Genomic DNA, 17461 nt, shown 5'->3' on the forward strand with positions numbered 1-17461 from the left:
CTGTGAGAGCACTTGAATGCTTAGACCAGAGGAAAATCATGCAGTTTTCAAACAGTGATCCAGACAACCCTTGAAATATGAATTTGCTTACATACATGGAGATGTATATATTCCTAAAGAGTATAGTAGACTAGCAAAATCCTATATTTCACAAATACTGGAGGACGACAGTAAGACAAAAAGTAAGAAGTGCCCTTGAGCATGATGGAAGATGACTTTTGTTGATCACCATTTAAGGAGTGTGGTTTTGGGTTAAGGGTGGTGTTTGTAGGCCAATTACCCAGAGACTTTTCATTCCCAGGAAAATATTTCAATCCAGCTGTAGTTGGGATTTTTTGCTGCAAGAAAGAATGATGTTTTGAACTTTTGGTCCAAATACCCAAAGAAGATTGAGAGAGAAAAATGTCTGCCTTTGCACTAAGAAAAAACAACATAATTTTAAAACTGAACAAAGCTCAGCCATCTTTTCTCCTGACCATTTATACAGAAGGAATCATAAAAATATTGAGGATCAAAGAGGCTCAGTCAGTTAATATCAGGACTAGAAGTAAAAAGCAGAGATCATGGAGTGGGAGAGTTTGCTGTATAAAATAAGATTATCACTATGCTCTATAATATAATTTTGAAAGGACACCCTATTGTAATGAGTAAAAATAAGTTCCTTCTAGGCACTGTATTTAGACAAATGACAAACTACAAAAGCACGATTAAAAGAAATATGGCTGTTGAGCTCTCTGGCTTAGCACTTAAATGAACTTCATTTTCTGCAGAGGTTTCCAGCGAGTCTCACATGAGTTTTCATAAAAAAATTCATGACTCCATTGACTTTGGCTAAATTTTGTCACAAGCACTGCATCTGATGTCTCTGTTATAATTTTTCAAAAGGTTTTCAAACCTTCATAAACATGATACACAGTAAGAAATACATTTTACATCATGATGCAGTGTGCACACGCATGTGTATGCATACAAACTTATATCACTGAGGCAAAAAGAAATACTACTTACCCCTACTACCTTGAACTCTTTTCTTCTTTTGTTAAAGGCTGAGGAGCAAACTTAGATTTCATGACCTCAGTTTGAAATAATTGTTCTTGTACAGGATCTTTGATTAACCCTATCATCATCAATGAAATAGCCCCAAAATATGTATTTTTAAAGAACAGAAGGGAAGTTTCACATCTCTCCTCCATGTTAGCAATGTGAAGTGTGTGGCTGGCTGTTCACGACTGTCATTACCTAACAAGACTATTTTTGTTCCATCTGAAAATCTACCTCTCTACCACTACCTCTCTCTCATTTGTCTCCTTTAGTTTACACGAAGTCGTTTTTATAAGTTTGTGTGGAGCAGTCTTTTTTTTTTTTAGATAATTATTTTTTATTGAAGGGTAGTTGACACACAGTATTACATTAGTTTCAGGTGTACAACACAGTGATTGAACATTTATATACATGATAATTCTAGGTACCAGCTATCGCCATACCAAGTTGTTACAATATTTTGACTATATTCCTTATGCTATACATTACATCCCGGTTACTTATTTATTTTACAATTGGAAGTCTGTACTTTTTTTTTTTTTTTTTTTTTGTGAGGGCATCTCTCCTATTTATTGATCAAATGGTTGTTAACAACAATAAAATTCTGTATAGGGGACTCAATGTGGAGCAGTCTTTTAATTATCTCCTCAGATAGGTTGTAATATATACAAAAAATTCTTCAAATTTAATGATTCGAAGGGGTCCTGTAGCTTACTTTGTTCATCTAAAGCTTGAACTCCAACTTAGACTTGTCTAAGTATTGGCACCCAGAATTGAAGAGGTTCCATTTGCATCACAGAAGCAAAATATTATGCAGCCCAATTTCTCACCTGCTTTTTTTTTTGTCACTTACGCTGCACTGTTACGTCAAAGCAAAGCTGCTCCCTCATGGGCTAGGAATTTGTTTCCTCTCCCCATTATGTCCTGCCCTGTCTTCAGGTAAATGGCTCTATATCCTGGCTTCCAAAATTCAGAAAAGGGGATGAATCAGCTTTGAAGCTCCTCTTTTGTTCCCTGAGTCCTAACTGTTCTGACCATAACTTACTCTCCAGTCATAGCCACATGTAATTCTAATAAGGTCCCCTTGATAAGAGCTGCATTTCTAACTCCAATGTCTGCGTGTCAGGCCCAGATGACTCATCTATTTCCTTATTCCATTGACTAAATGTTTATTATCCACACTGACATCTTGAATCATATATTAACCCACTCAACAGTAAGTTTGTTGACAGTGACTGCATTGGGGGATGGGTGGGGACTTGATAATATGGGTAAATGTAGTAACCACATTGTTTTTTCATGTGAAACCTTCATAAAAGTGTATATCAATAATACCTTAATAAAAAATTTAAAGAAAAAACAGTAAGTTTGGTGGTATCCAGCTCACACAATTAAGTTTCTTTATTTACTTGAAAAAAACTGGAAAATATTCCTGATTTTAGAATTTGTGCAACTCCTTCAGTTTCCATGATTCTCCAAAATATATTGGCTCCCAGGGATCCTCTAACTAGAGAGTTTCATGTTTAGATTCTATATCCATAACAGATGGAATTCATATCTGGGTTGTTTTGTACAATAAATTAGCAAATATTTATTTAATGTAAGAGTTTACGTAAGGGTTTTGGCTTCGCAGTGTGTGAGATAATATTATTTATGGTTTTCAGATATTAGGGCACCAAAGCCATCTGCCAATATTGTGCTCAGTCCTATATACACACCCTTTCATTTGGATGAAATAGGAGACATGGTTAGGATAAGGAAGGAGACATTACTGAATGTATGAGTCGGGAGGTGGTAAATGCTAAGCAAGATATGTAGAAGGTAAATGCTGTCAGAATTTAGAGGAAACATCACTCACAGTGGCCTTTGATAAGAAAGGGTGCTGGCATTTATTAAGCAACTACTTAATAGACTTTCAGTTGCTTAGCACATTATTAATGCTGATAAAAATTATATGAGATCAGTATTAGCCCCATGTTTAGGTGAGGAGACTGAGGCTCAGCTGGATTGTCAATTGTCCAAGGTCACCCAGCTGAATTATAAGACCAGAATTCAAATTCTGACCTGTGGGATTCCAGAGTACCTGTGCTCACTCCACTCTGCCCTGTTGCCACCTTTGAAGTCATTGCTCAGCAGGGTTTCACAGGGGAGAGGCCAGCACTGCAGGGTCTGGTGAGCCCTGTTTCATTATGGCGCCTAATAACCACAATTCGAAACATGTGACTGCTGACTGACCAGAATGTCTTAGCGGGCTGTGGCTGTACTCTTCGTGAGTTTCTTGTGCACTCTGTTCGATGTGTTTGGACAGCCTTGGGCATCGTGACCCGGCAATCGACCAGCTTTGAGGTGAAGCTGGTGATCTGTTGGGTAAATATAAATGCGATAAAAACATTTTCCGTGTTACTCATTTTGGCCCTTGACAGTTCTTCTAGGAGTTTAGAATGTGCCCAGGCTATGTAAGAGTCCACATGGGGATATTACCAAATATGGCAATTTTGGGTACGCATAGGTATTCCTATAGAGAAATTATACTTCTATTTCTATAGAGAAACTATACTTCTATTATAGTATCTCACCCTGAAGCCAAATAGGGGGAAAACCTGGAACAAGGCAATTCAAACTTGTTTTGCTTCTGATATTTTAGAAGAGGAACCATTTTCACTTCAGTGTATGTGATGATGCTTTAGCTGGAAGCAACATGATGGGATGAAAAGAATGTGGTTTGGGGCATCAGTTGCACATGGTTTACAATCCTAGGTTTGAATTTAGTAGCTATATAATCCTGGCTGCTTAATCTCACAGCTTCATTGCTCTGGGCCTTCATAATTCATTTAACCAGCACTTACTGAGCATCTACTACATGTCAGGTATGGTGTTGGACATTAGTGACATAGTGGTAAATAAGGCATATGTTTCCTGCCTTTCATGTGCCAAGATATTAAATTTAAAAAACCCACGAATTGTTTAATTTCAGTTGTTAGAAGCAGAATGAAAAAATGTGGGATGCTATGTGAGCATAGCAGATGGGACTCTGACTTGGTCTGTTGAGTCACTGATGTTTTAGCTGAGACCTGAAAATTTAAGAGTTTCACATATCATTAAGAGGAGAGCATTTTAGACAAGAGACAGTAATAGCATGTGCAAATGTCCTGAGGTGGGAAAGGGCTTGAAACCATTAAAGACATGATTCTCAACTTTAGTAAACATATTGTCTCCTTTTTATAACAAATAACTTACAACATATCTTTACTGTTCTAAAATGAAATTCATAGATGATAAATACAGTCTAACTTTACACATAATTGAAAAAAAAACTAGAGTGCCCTCAGTGTAATAGAGTTAAAAGAAAGTAATTTATAGTTAAATAATTTATTCCAATATGCAAATTCTCAGCATGACTGCACTGGAAACATAATGAAGTCAGAATGTACCTATATTTAAGAATTACTAAGAATACAGCAGCTATAAATTCAAGCCGATATAGTTGAGCTTTATCAATTACTTATGTCTTTCTGAATTTGTCTCCATTGTGTTCACCATGAATATCTACTAACACAGCAAATACATCACTGACATTGTGCAAATAAATGTAAATTGCCTTCTACTTTTTCAGGCACATGTTCCTTGGTTAACAGATCTCTTGGTTTTCCATTATATTTATTTTTCCTACTAGGGCCTTCTCCAGAGAAACCTTACAAAACTGACTATCCCTTTCCAGGCAGTTTCTTTCTCTATGCCAGTGCCTGGGAAGAAAAAGTGGAGATGACAGGGGGGTATCATTCCAAACTTTACCTGTTGGAACTCACTAGTCTCTTTAAATGTCATTGGCACTTTACATTTACTCTGTGGGATCAGATGTTTTGGATGCTAAGAGTCCTAGGGATTCCAATATTAGTATTGAGGGTAAAAAAATAATAATCATGTTGGAATGTCATCTCCAATCAAGAGAAAATTTCACATGTTTATTTAAGAACTTGATATTAGGGCAGTTACCCCTCTCTGTTTGCAACCCAGATTCGTTGTTCATTCTTTGAGGATAAAAGCCCTGAGTGGTTTTTGAAGTTGGAAAATAAAGTATTTTTAAATCGACGTATATAAATTGTTTTCCTTTCCTACCATACTCAGTGCTGATCCCTGTTGTGTCTTGTTCTTAAACCCTTTCATGGAGCTTCACATGCTTTTCCCATTCCCCGGAACCCTGTTTCTTCCTCTGGCTCATTTATCTCACTCAAACATCACAACTTGACCCAAGAGCTGTGTCTGCCAGACCTCCCCTCCACACCGTGGTTTATTTTTTCAGTGTATTAGTTGTTGCTCCCTACTTTATTCCAACCCAAATAGACAAAGATCTTCCTCATTTGTGCAGCCTGTCCCCTAGACCATACATCCATCACGGCAGCTGCCCATTATATTCTGATCATTATGTATGTACTTGTTTGTCTTCCCCCTGGACTGTGATGTGAGTTCCTTGAACTGGGCTGAACCTTTCATCTCTGTATCTGCCCACAAGGAACCTGAACAAATATTTGATAAGGGAATAGTTGGCTGATCCCTACTTCATTAGTGTGTGGGCCATAGAGCATTGAGCACCCAAGGAGACTCTACTTTCTCGAATTTCCTTTTAATGATTTCACTTTGGTTGTTGATCCTGTCTCACCAAGGAGGCTACATACTCCCCAAAGACCAAATTTAGTGCCCACTTTCCTTTTATTTCTCATAATACCTGAAATGTAATAGTTATTTCATGAATCATAAATAATTTATGGCGTTGATTTCCATTTGTCTAGCTTTTCGGCTACTATTCTTCCTTCACCCCAGGGCCATGATAGAAACGGAAGCCCATGTGGTTCTAGGGCTCCAATTCAAGACATCCTGTTAATAGCCAATTACTGCCAAGTTGGCACTGTCAGCATTTTCTTCGAGTTGTCATCATATAAATTTAGCCAAAAAAGCAGGATAAGATTTTTAAATAGGAGCTTTATTTATATTGGATAGGAAATGCATAAAAAAATAGCAAATGAATTGGACATTTCAGTGTCCAAATTTAAGTGTGTCTAATTTAGATGTCTCTGATCAAAAAAAAATCAAAGGACCCTCCGCTTAAATTGCCTGTGGGGTGTGTGTGTGTGTGTGGAGAGAGAAAGATTCTTTTCCTTTTAAATGAAGAAATGTACTTTGCCATTTTCTAAATTTCTGGCCTTGAACATAAACAAGTCAAATGCAAATATAACATATACTAATTTATATGGCAACACTAAAGTTATTTATATTAGCTATGATTGGTTAATTCTTTTTGACATGGCATTAATTAATAAATGTAATAAATAAATAAACTGAAATGTATTTTTATAGTGGGTGAAAACATACCTAAAAAAGATATATTAATTAATCCTTTCCATTTTCATTGGTTCTAGATTTAGCTTTGACATTAAATTACCATGTGAACATAGCAAAGTAATTTGGCTCTCCAGGGTTTCTTTGCTAGTTTGGAAAAACATGATGGACTCATAGATATAAGGTGTAGTTATCTTAATAGTCGATTCTTCATGCTTGTAATGAGGGCACACTTGTTTTAAATTCTGCCGAGGCTGGCCTTATCCCAGCACTCTGATGTAAGTCTCTGCTTTTCCAAGAGTGGAGAGCATCATATCACTTTGTTTCTGCAAGGAATGAGGACCAGACCAAGCTCTAATTTAAATACCATCAACCTCTTGAACATTCATGCTTAACTTGAAATGTTCATTTTCTTAAGCCACAGAAATTGACTCATTTTTCTGCCAACTTTTAATTATTTATAATTTGCCTTTCAGTCAATGCTGAAAACAATATAATGACACTTAAAGGGGAGCAATCAAGATTGTGGAGCTGAATGTGATAGATTGGCATTTGGTCTGACATCTTAGTATGTACCTGCAAGTTCATAGTATCTGTGGCAACACTAGGAGGACAAAAAGCCAGGATTCCTGGGGCCCAGTTTAATCCCTGTTCCTTTTTGTCATGCTCCTGCAGTTGTGAATAGTCAACGTGCAAACACCTACACAGGTTGCTGTGTATTGATGTGCTGTGAGCCTCATCATCTGTTCTCTCTCCTTTTTCCCTTTACACCTTCCACCCTGCCTGCTGTACCTCCGCACTCCCGGCTGCACTTCCTTCCTCCCATTCAGTGCCCTGTGTGTGTCTGATTTAGATTCTGGTCAAAAGGCCTGTCTCACTGGTTCTGGATGCTACCAGATGGCCCCAGACTCTGGGCTCCAGTCATACCATTTCTTCCCACTGTCCCTGCAGTCTTAGGGGTGAGGGTGACTTCCTTCTGTTGCTAATTTATGGGCTCATCATCTTTATTTGGCTTCAGTCTTTCTGTCACCCAAGGAACTAAGCCCTAGGTTAAATTATCTCTACCTGAATGATGTAGAGTATTATTTCTTTCCCTGGTTGAGCCCTGAATTACAGAGGCTTGGTAGATGGCCAGGTATTTCATGAAAAAGGCAATAGGAAGACAGACCCTTAGGATTGGTTTGCAAAGTTTGCTTACATTTAAAACAACCATGTATTTTTCCATCTTGGTCACCTTAGCACAAAACATGGAGCTCCTCATGCTGGTAGTAATCCTGTAGGCCAAACATGTATATTTAGCAGAGCCTGGAAAAGTGCGTAAAACACTTGTTTAATTGAGTCCAGGTAATCTGCTGTCGTAGATCAGGTACTTGGTACTTGTGGGCTTTGTGGATTAGGTTCTAGGTACTTGTAGCTAGGTGCCTGGTCCAGTACCTTGCACTCATAGGCATCCAAATATACACTGAATGAAAAACAGACTACTTGCAATTCATCGCCGGCATTTCCCAGGCAACAGACAATATAATAACACAGCTGAAGCCTTGTCTCACAATTTCTGTGACTTTTTGGTACAATTACAATGAAAGCATTTCCCAGGCCTTGCATGTCTGCCTGGACATAAATTCTGGGAGTTGCTCAGACTGTCTAGGAGCAGGAAGGAGTGACTGTGCTCCACGGAGCAGCATAAGTCTCCAGCCTGGAGAGCTTGGTATGGCAGAGGGCATAGAAATGAGTAAAATCTCCCTACTCAGAGGACAACAGGCCAAAGGAAATAGGAACCAGACAGCCAAGTGCCAGACCCTGGATATGTCATCAGTGTGAGCAGATAATCGTCCAAGATTCAACTCCGGGTCTTGCCCAGAGCAGAGGGCGAGTGTGCAAACCAAGAGAAGTAAGCTGAGGAAATGTGATAACTGCAGGCTAATTCCTGAGTGTGGGGCCAGAGGAAATGTGCAGACTGATGTAGCAGGCAGTTCAGGAAACCTACAAGTGAACAAGACAAGAAGTGCAGCCTACAGGTCCAGCTCGGGGTGGAGAGGCAGGAAGTGCAGTGGTTAAATGTATAGGCTTTGCCAGCATCTGGTCTGGGCTGAAATCCTGGCTCTGTTACTTACTAGTTAAGGACTAATATCTCTGTACCACAACCTTATTTTAGGGTTGATAACAGTGCCCACCCTCTCAGGTCTTGTGAAGACCGAATGAGTTTATACATATAAAGTGCTTAGCATTTAAAACCTAGTGAGCCAGTTTATAGGCATAGCTGATTAACTAGCCACATTTTTGGTTTGTCAAAGGCTGCAATCAGACTTAGCACCTCACTCTTTCATCCATTTGCTCAATAGATATTTCCTGAATGTCTAATATGTGCCTGGTTCTAGGAATATAATGAACTAAAACAGATCTCTGCCTTTGTAGACCAGTAAAAGAAAATATTAGAAGGTCAATGTTAGGTTAGTGGTAAGGAAGAATTGGATAGTCCTGAAATGGTTTCTATAATGGGATTCTTAAGAAATAATAAATATGACAGAGGTACCTCTGTAGAGTGGGATATTAGTGATGGTGAGGCCATGTACATGTAGGAAGTCTCTGTACTTTCTATTCAAAATAGAGCTGTGAACCTAAAACTGCTCTTTAAAAAAAGACTATTAATCTAAAAAAAAGGAAAGAAAGCATGAATAATAATAATCTCTTTGATTATCCTAAGTATTTTTGGTAACTCCTCAGAAAACTAAGGGTATTTTAATTTTAGCTAAATCATATTTTTAGTAAGTTAGATGTTCATATCAGCTCTGCTCATATTTTTAAAATGGCAGAAAACTAAGCTTAATTGGAGTCAGTTGTATCCATCTCTTAAGAGACACTAGTAGTTGACATAATCACACAAGGAACTTGTTAGAAAAAGCAGTGTTCACATAAGCCAGGCATGTGAAAGTAAAAGCGAAGCTTCAGCCTAGGGAATTTTGTTTGTTGATCCTTTAAAGGTTATGCTTGCTTTTAACAGCTGCATGTTGGTGTAGACATTCAGTCATTCAGTTGGTCTTCCAGGATTATTGGGCCACCTACTATGTGCAAGACTGCTTGGCTCCGACACTAGAGCGATAAATAAGACAAGATCTCTGCAGTCAACAGGCTTGTGGCTCCAGGCTAGAGGAACACGAGACCAAGCAATGTAATGGGATAAGTGCCAAAGGAGGCCCAGACAGTATGGAGGCAAAGACTTCATTCATTCATTCACTCATTCATTGTTCACTCCAAAAATATTTGTTAGTTAAGTACTATGTGAAGGTGCCACAGCAGTGTTGGGATATAGCCACCAATAAAAAGACAGATGATCCTTGCCCTCTTGAAGTCATTGTGCCTCTGCCTGTTGTGGTTGTATAGAAGCTTTGAGTTAGGGCTTCAAGTTTGAGGACTATTTATGGAAACACCTGGTGTGAGAAGGGTGTTCAGAAAGAGGGAATATCCTCCCTATGCCTTTGTGGAAAGGATGCTGGCACCTAGCTCTGATGACTAGATCTCAGCATCATGTGACCCCACCATGTGTCACAGAAGAGATTTACAAGAGAAAAGTTTATTATGGGTGACGATTGCATTTTATCTTTAAAGAATATCTATGCCCAGACTCCCCTACCCTCTGACATCTCATGGACAGTCACAGGCTGACGTTTTACAAAACTTAATTTCCTTCCTCTTAATCAGAGTCTACCAGGCTTAGCAAGAGTATATGCACATCTACTTTTAGAGATCTGAGGTCTCTAAGCTTAGCTTTTAATTTTAATCCTCCTCTTAGGTACTTAAATATTGATTTTTAGCATATTTTCACTCCAAAAAAGGTGTCATGGGTGTGAATATTCTTCATTCTCAGACCCCTAAGTGAACACATGGATGAATATTAATATATTAGCCTACATGTAGTTGGAACATATCTTCACTTCAAGGATAATATAATCTAAAATTCTCTGTACATATGTAAATATACCTTTAGAATTTGTCTTTCTTTTTTTAAAGGTATGTTGAGGGGCTGGAATATTTCTGTGAGGCTTTTCTTCTCTTACCTTGACTTGTGTTAAAGATAATATCAAATGCCACTTGTTTTTCTCTATATAACTAGAAACTTAACCAGACTTTCTATTCTCCAATCTGCCCCACTTTTTGTTTTCTTTATGAATAAGCAAAGGATAAGTCATCAAACTCTTATCCAGGGCTTCTGCTTGAGAATACTTCTCTGAATGTCCGATTCAGCCTGATTCCTTTGATTTCTTGTGGAGAACCATTGAGAAGCCATGTTATTAACTTTGGACCCTGAGTTACCACAAGGACATGGGAGGCTTCTGAGTTATCACACAGTTAATCATGAACAGCTTGGCCTTAGTCATTAGTGTATTTTATTGTGTTCTCATTCTGAAAGAATCAGTGGTTCCCTATGGGGAAATTAACTCCACTTCTAACAAAAGAATAGGCAGTTTCTGCTAAATTCCCATTAGGGCATACTCATTTGAAAGTGAGGGAACATCTACCAACTAACAAGTACTCACTCAATTAACTACTAAACAACTAGCTAAACTAGTAGCTAATTGGGTAATACACAGTAAATGTACCAGGGTGGTTTTCTGTCTGAACAACTTGATTAGCCATCAAGCATGAAATATTGATTAATCTAGGAATTCGTGTGCTATTTCAACTTGGATTCGACTGTATTTTTACTTTTGAGAAATCACTCTCATTTTATCAGTTCCTAAGAGAAGAATCAGGCCTGCAACAGGAGGCCACTTGCTCAGTGATGAGTGCTCTGGCTCCCCCTCCACCACCATACTGGACTTCTGTGAGCTCAAAAACCACTATCAAGGCCATGTACAACAGGCAGGGATGTTGGGGAAGTATAGCAGTGGGTGGAGTAGCCACCACTAGCAAGGATGAAGGGCTTTTTAAAGATTCCAGGCATACCTTGACCCCAAGAGGTGGTCACAGGAGCACAGCAGACACCAAAGTTTCAACACTGTGTGTGCAATGTAGAAAAAACTGTCAGTTTTTCAACAGTCCTTTTTTTTTTGCCAGCTATTTCCAAACCAAATACTACAGGAATACCTACCTTTCTTTTTGGAAGTTATAAACCAAGATGTTCAAAGTGATTATTTTCAAGGGCTGGAGTCCTTGCTTGTCATGTCTCCTAACTTGTCCATAATGAGTATGCATCACATTGCATCTAAATAAGGGAAAAAACTATTTGTAATTTTAAGCATTTTAAATCACTTGCATGCCTGCCACCTATCAAATTGGTTATTGTCATTTGTTTATGTTCCCTTCTAGGCTTTGCCAATTCACACATAATTTTTCTGTAAACATAATTACAAACAGATGCAGTTCCGCATTCTGCTACTTCAAAGCATTGTCGCACATGAATAACAGACACCAGAGACCTTCTGTGATGTGAGCCAGGGTAACCCAGATCCTAGTCTGATGCAACCCTCTCCTGGATTGGTTGGACCTCAACATAGTGTGCTCTCACCTGTCCAGGGACCTTATAATAGAACCCATTTGGACAGTGAGGTGTCAGAGTATATGTTTCTTTGTTTTTTGCCTGTGAAATGTATGTATAGTTTATTAATAGCACTGTAAATTATTTGGAATAAAATGTCTGCTCAGTGGAAAAGAAACATGAATAGGTTTAGATTTTTATGGGGCTGAATCAGCCAAATCAAACACAGGCTTTCTTGAAGCTTCCAAGTTTTTAATGGAAACTCACGCTCTTCAGAACTTTGCTGCCTAATTATAATTCATGCCTTTTGCAGATACATTACAGGGTGGACCAAAAGGAAAATATTAGGCATGTTCACTTGTGATTTCTATTGTGTTACTTGTAGAGTGCCAACTGCATACGTCGAAAGGCCTGGTGTGTGCAAAGACACAGGCCGGTACCTGGTAGGCTGAACCACTTCGTTAGGAAGGAGGAGATAACTGGTGGTACTGCAAATACAGACAACATGCTCAGATGCACAACTAGCCTCCTATGGGATTGTCCATAAGTCACCAGTGTCTGAATCTAATTTAAAAGTCCCGTGGTAACCATAACCCCAAACCTACCTGCATCATTATCCTCATCAGAGGTTTTGAAACCCAGAAAAATAGAACTACCCAGATTTCATTTCAATGAGAACTTTTTGTTTTCTTTTCTTTTTTAAAACAGGTCTAACTGGTATCAAGGGAGAAAAAGGAAATCCAGGCACTGGAACCCAAGGCCCAAGAGGCCCCCCAGGGCCAGCAGGTAAATCTTCCTACCTAACAGGAAATTGCAAGACAGAAATCCCAAATGTTTATAATAATCACTGACATCACAGGTGAGGAAAATGGCCATACTACATTCGTACCTAACTAGAATAGCTGTATTTCTCATTTACTTTATTGAAAGGCCAGTTTGTTTGTAATGATCCTCCCAATATACAAGCCCCAAAAGTTATAGCACATTCTGGGATCTTTATTGGTTGCATGAGTTAGGTTAGGCTAGGCTAGGCTGTGCTGCAGTAACAAGTCAATCTCAAATGCTTAGTGGATTGACACATTGAAGGTTTATTTCACACTCACCCAAAGTTTGATATGATTAAGGTTGCTTTCATCCATCTGGGAAAAAGCCTCCAGGAGAAAGATAAGGAAGGCACATCAGCTTTCATCTTCCTAAATGGAGAATGACATATGTCAATTCAGCTCATGTTTCACTGGCTGGAACTAGTTTCTCAGTTCCCACTGAACTGCTCCAAATCTAGGGGAACACATGGATATTTGATGAGCACCCAGTTTCTGCCACCATGATAGTCTTACTGAATGAATTTTGTGTAAGTTTTGAGTTCTGTGTATATTGCTCTGCTTTCAGAGTGGTCTCTCAGAATTATAAATTTGCAATCCTATTGGGTATTTACAATCCCTGTCTTAGCTGCATTGAATCAAGTGTTTACAGATTTTTCTCTCCAACCTAGTCATTTTGGAAAATAATTTCTCTAGGAGAGATTCCTAATGCAGAAGATTCACTCTGAGTATAAATACTCCTGTTGACTGAATGGAACTGAATGTATCTGAGAGCCACAACACTTTTCAGACAGAAAGTGATACTTGTTCCTAATTTTCATTTAGGATCTACTTGAAGAATTTCATTCCTGTTTGAAGAATACCTTTTAAACCCTGTTGGAAACAGTGGAACAAATGAGCATAAACCCAACATAACCCAGCCTGACAAACTTCTTAAATTCAAGAATATTTTAATCCCCCTCCCATTTGCACTCCATCTAAGCTCTCAGTTGCTATAAGTTAGCATCAAGACAGTTTGGATTAATATTTTGGGTCCAATTTCAGACTTTTCCTTTTTCTTCTGTAGAGTCATTTCTTTCAGACTCAGACTAATTTATTTCAACTATCTGGGGCCATAAGCCAGTACAGGTCATGAGGTTGAGATTGACTGTGTGTGTGTTTGTGTGTGAGTGTGTACTTGTGTGCATGTGCACGTCCATATATTGGATTCATCAGGAACTGCACTGGGAAATGGAAGCCCCATAAAGAAAACAAGGTTGAGAGTGATATGCGCCTTTCCTTTAATATCTAAGAGGTGATAAAAAAGAATACCTTTTGCTTTCTTGTTTCCTGAGCTAATTAAAAGCATTGACCTCCAGGAGTATGTCTGATTACAATGTGATTCTCTACTTGGGGAATCCAGTTTAGGAGTAAGAACTCAATGGATACAGAGAGAGGCAGATGATGCTATTGCCTAAGATGTGTGAGGTGGCTTCTTTTGAAAGTTAATTTACTTCTCAGTAGTCTCAGAACTCACTCTGATGCAGAAGGAAACCAACTGTTTTCATTTGTGGGTGCTTCTTAGGACCTTCAGGGGAGAGTCGGCCAGGAAGCCCTGGGCCTCCGGGATCCCCCGGACCAAGGGGTCCACCAGGTCACCTGGGGGTCCCTGGACCACAAGGTCCTTCTGGCCAGCCTGGATATTGCGACCCCTCTTCGTGTTCTGCCTACGGCGTTGGAGGTAAGTGCCAGTCTCTCTTGGGTTTTGAGCGATATTCTGCCGTGGTTAGTACCATAATGGTGAGGGTGCTGTGAAACGTGGCTGATTGTGGGAAGGAAGTGGAACTTGAGCACCTCACTAGCTTAAATTATCCAGAGACATCTTCTATGAAGTGCAAATTACTGTAGAGGCTACCCCTTTAAGAACCGTAAGAGGAAATTGAAAATAACAATATGTCTAAGTCTCTCTGTTTCCAAATGGTGACCTTTGGCCAATGACCTTTGGTCACTGAGGGACATATTTGAACATTCGTTTGGGCCCCTCATTCGATGTTACTTCTGTGGTGTGGCCAGGATGCCCTGTAATTTGCACTCTTGCTTTGGGAAACCTCAGACTCAGAACTTCCCGGTAATTAGGAGGGCCCCCTAGATTCTTCTGGGTGTAATCCTGCCCACCACATGCATTTTAAGTGACCAAAGATTGTTTTAAGAAGGAACAAAAGTGGCCAAGCTATCCTTGCCTCATTACTAACCACTGGACTGAGATTCTAAAGAGATTACGCTTCCTAAAAACATCTGCGGTCTGCATGCGGGCGTGTTGGGCAATGGACGTTTTCTGACATAGTGAGTCTTGGAAGCATCAACAGAGAAGTTGAGAGGCTGCTTTGGGGCAGTGAACTTATTAGTCAAAGAATTACAATTTTCTGCCTTAGGGGAAATTTAACCTTATTTGCCAGAGGAACTGGTCAAAGTTTTGCTGATGTGTTTTTCTCTGTTCATCTCTTCCCTCCCTGTTCTCCTAAATCTCCCTGTCTCTTATTAAGATGTGATCCCTTACAATGATTACCAGCACTGAAGTGGAGCCCCTCCACTCTGCTTATATTGGCCTGGGCAATTGGCTGCAGATACAGAACTGTCCTGTTACCACCCCTCCCCCAGCCCCTGCCCCTAACAACGGGCACTCTGCTTCCCTGCCTCACTTGCTTCCCCACCTACCCACTGCCACATCTCTCACCCTCCTTGCTCCAGATACATGCAAGGATAATACCAGGACTTAACCAAATCACACATGTCAGTTGTAGTACAAACTGACTGCTCCATGTCAGTCTGGATATAGGTATATGATGATGTGCCAATAATTCATCCCAATCTTCCCTATGTGAAGGCTCAGTAATCATTCCTTTCCTGTCGCCACACAAGATTGATGGCATCTTTCTCCCTGATCACCCTACTCTCTATTCTTCCTCTGATCCCTTCACTTCCCTACTATTGCTGGTGATGGACTAATAACATGAGATCAGTTTTAAACATTTATTTTTCTTTAATAATGTTGCTGAGTTTTCAGGGTTCCTTTTGTAAATAAAACACATAATATATAAGCAATTGGCTGTGATTCTAGTTTTCTAACAATTTCTGCAATGTATCTGTCCCTTCCTTCTTTTACTAACCCCTGAAACCTCACGGGGAAGGTGCAAGCCGCATGGTGGGTAAAGGTTGCTAACTGCTTTTTACCCAAGCAGGATATCTCTGTAGTTTAATGACCAAATCTAAGTCTCTATGGACCCATATGAAGGAAGAATATCAACCTATGGTTCCTGGGTCCCATCAAGTCCCCACCCCACTCTTCCTCTCTAGCTCCCCATCCTGATCAGCCAGAATTCACCCCTGTGCAAGACGAGCTAGAAGCCATGGAGCTGTGGGGCTCTGGGATCTAATAGCCTCAGAAGACATTTGGAGACCACCTATAAGAACTCTTAGGGAGGCTCAGTCAAGAAGAATGTCACTATGTGGTTTGTATGCTACCTTTTGGGGGCTTGTTTCATCAGCCTAAATCTTTTGCTTGGATATTGTTATTATTGTTATTATTAACAAGAAATTATATTTTTTAAAAAAGCCCCTTAATCTGTGCCACCATAGGATTGATTTCTCATTGTCATTTTAATGGCCCACCAGATTATTTGTTTTTCCAGAGAAGAGTGATCAAAGGAAAACTGGCAAAAAAATCTGACCTATGTAATCTTTTCTGTTAGATGATCTCAAGTCCTGAAAGGAAACAAGACAGATATGATTGTATTCAAGGGAAATGGGATCCTAGCAGAAGAGGAATTCAGAGATTCAAAGATTATGCAATGTATCCCTTTTCCTTATAGCCTTGCTGAAAAGAAAAAGGGATATTAATGGAGAAACTACCTCTTGCTTAATTAATCTGTTCAACTCTGAGATCACTTGGTAACTGGTTTCACTGGTATCAAAGAATATGTGTTAGAATATAACCTTTCTTAGGTTGGTGATTTTAGAAATAGACTTACTTTTTCAGTTGTTTTTCATTATAAAAGAACAACTTTCCACCAGTTCTCATGCAAAGAGATCCAATTTTGATGAATGATTTATCCAGAAGTCCAAGTATTCCAAGGCTTGCCCTCCTTATCTACATGGATTACTTTGTACATGCAGATAAGTTTTTGCAAACCTGTTTTCATTCTCTCTTGTGAGCAAATAAAATTTTAAAACAATGTATGTGCATTCTTTCTACTGCATTTCTTAGTATCACATTAAACTTTTGTTGTCTTAGTTGTGTTTCAACCAGAAAAACAACATGGTGTCCTTTAGACAGGCACTCAACTTTCATTCATTCATTCATTCGAAGTGTAGTAGGAAGCTTAACAGAAGAAGCACTTGACTTGGGCATAAGACACTGGTAGAATTTTGTCACACATTTATAACCCACCAGAGAAGAATGGCAGTGAAAATGTAAGACCAATGCTAAGTAAATGTTTACCAATGGTGGACTGAGGAGCCCATCTATCTTCTGGTATTAAGAAAACCTGAAAAAATCTAGAAGGCAGAGAGAAAATGAGGTTGAATCTAATAGACTACAGCCCCGAAACTATGATTTGTCTTTTGCTCACAAAGGAAAAGTCTAGATATGTGAGAAAGATTTGGGTTCTACTCTTTGCTTATTGAAAACAGAGATGAAAGAGAATCATCCGCTTAATCATGTATGCTCCTTTTCCTGTAGTTTCTCCTTACTAACCACTAAGATTTAAAAGTAGAGATGCGGTCATTTGTAACTAGAAGCTAGATTATTCCT

General features: G+C 39.2%; 1 protein-coding gene across 3 annotated transcripts in view; it reads left to right on the top strand.

Annotated features, from left to right (window-relative positions):
* COL14A1 (collagen type XIV alpha 1 chain) overlaps positions 1-16885 on the top strand; it is a 225284-nt gene extending 208399 nt beyond the window's left edge. For 2 of the 3 annotated variants that reach the window (XM_073230022.1, XM_073230024.1), the window contains exons 46-48: positions 12560-12637; positions 14237-14392; positions 16006-16885. In XM_073230022.1, coding sequence (XP_073086123.1) covers positions 12560-12637; positions 14237-14392; positions 16006-16085 — 314 coding nt within the window. In that variant the 3' untranslated portion in view covers positions 16086-16885. Of the gene's footprint in view, positions 1-12559; positions 12638-14236; positions 14393-15194 lie in introns of all 3 variants that reach the window. The other variant, XM_073230025.1, reaches the window with a different exon arrangement.
* The last annotated feature ends 576 nt before the right edge of the window (positions 16886-17461 follow it).

This window comes from Manis javanica, chromosome 2 (genome assembly GCF_040802235.1).
Source record: "Manis javanica isolate MJ-LG chromosome 2, MJ_LKY, whole genome shotgun sequence".
NCBI lineage: Eukaryota > Metazoa > Chordata > Mammalia > Pholidota > Manidae > Manis > Manis javanica.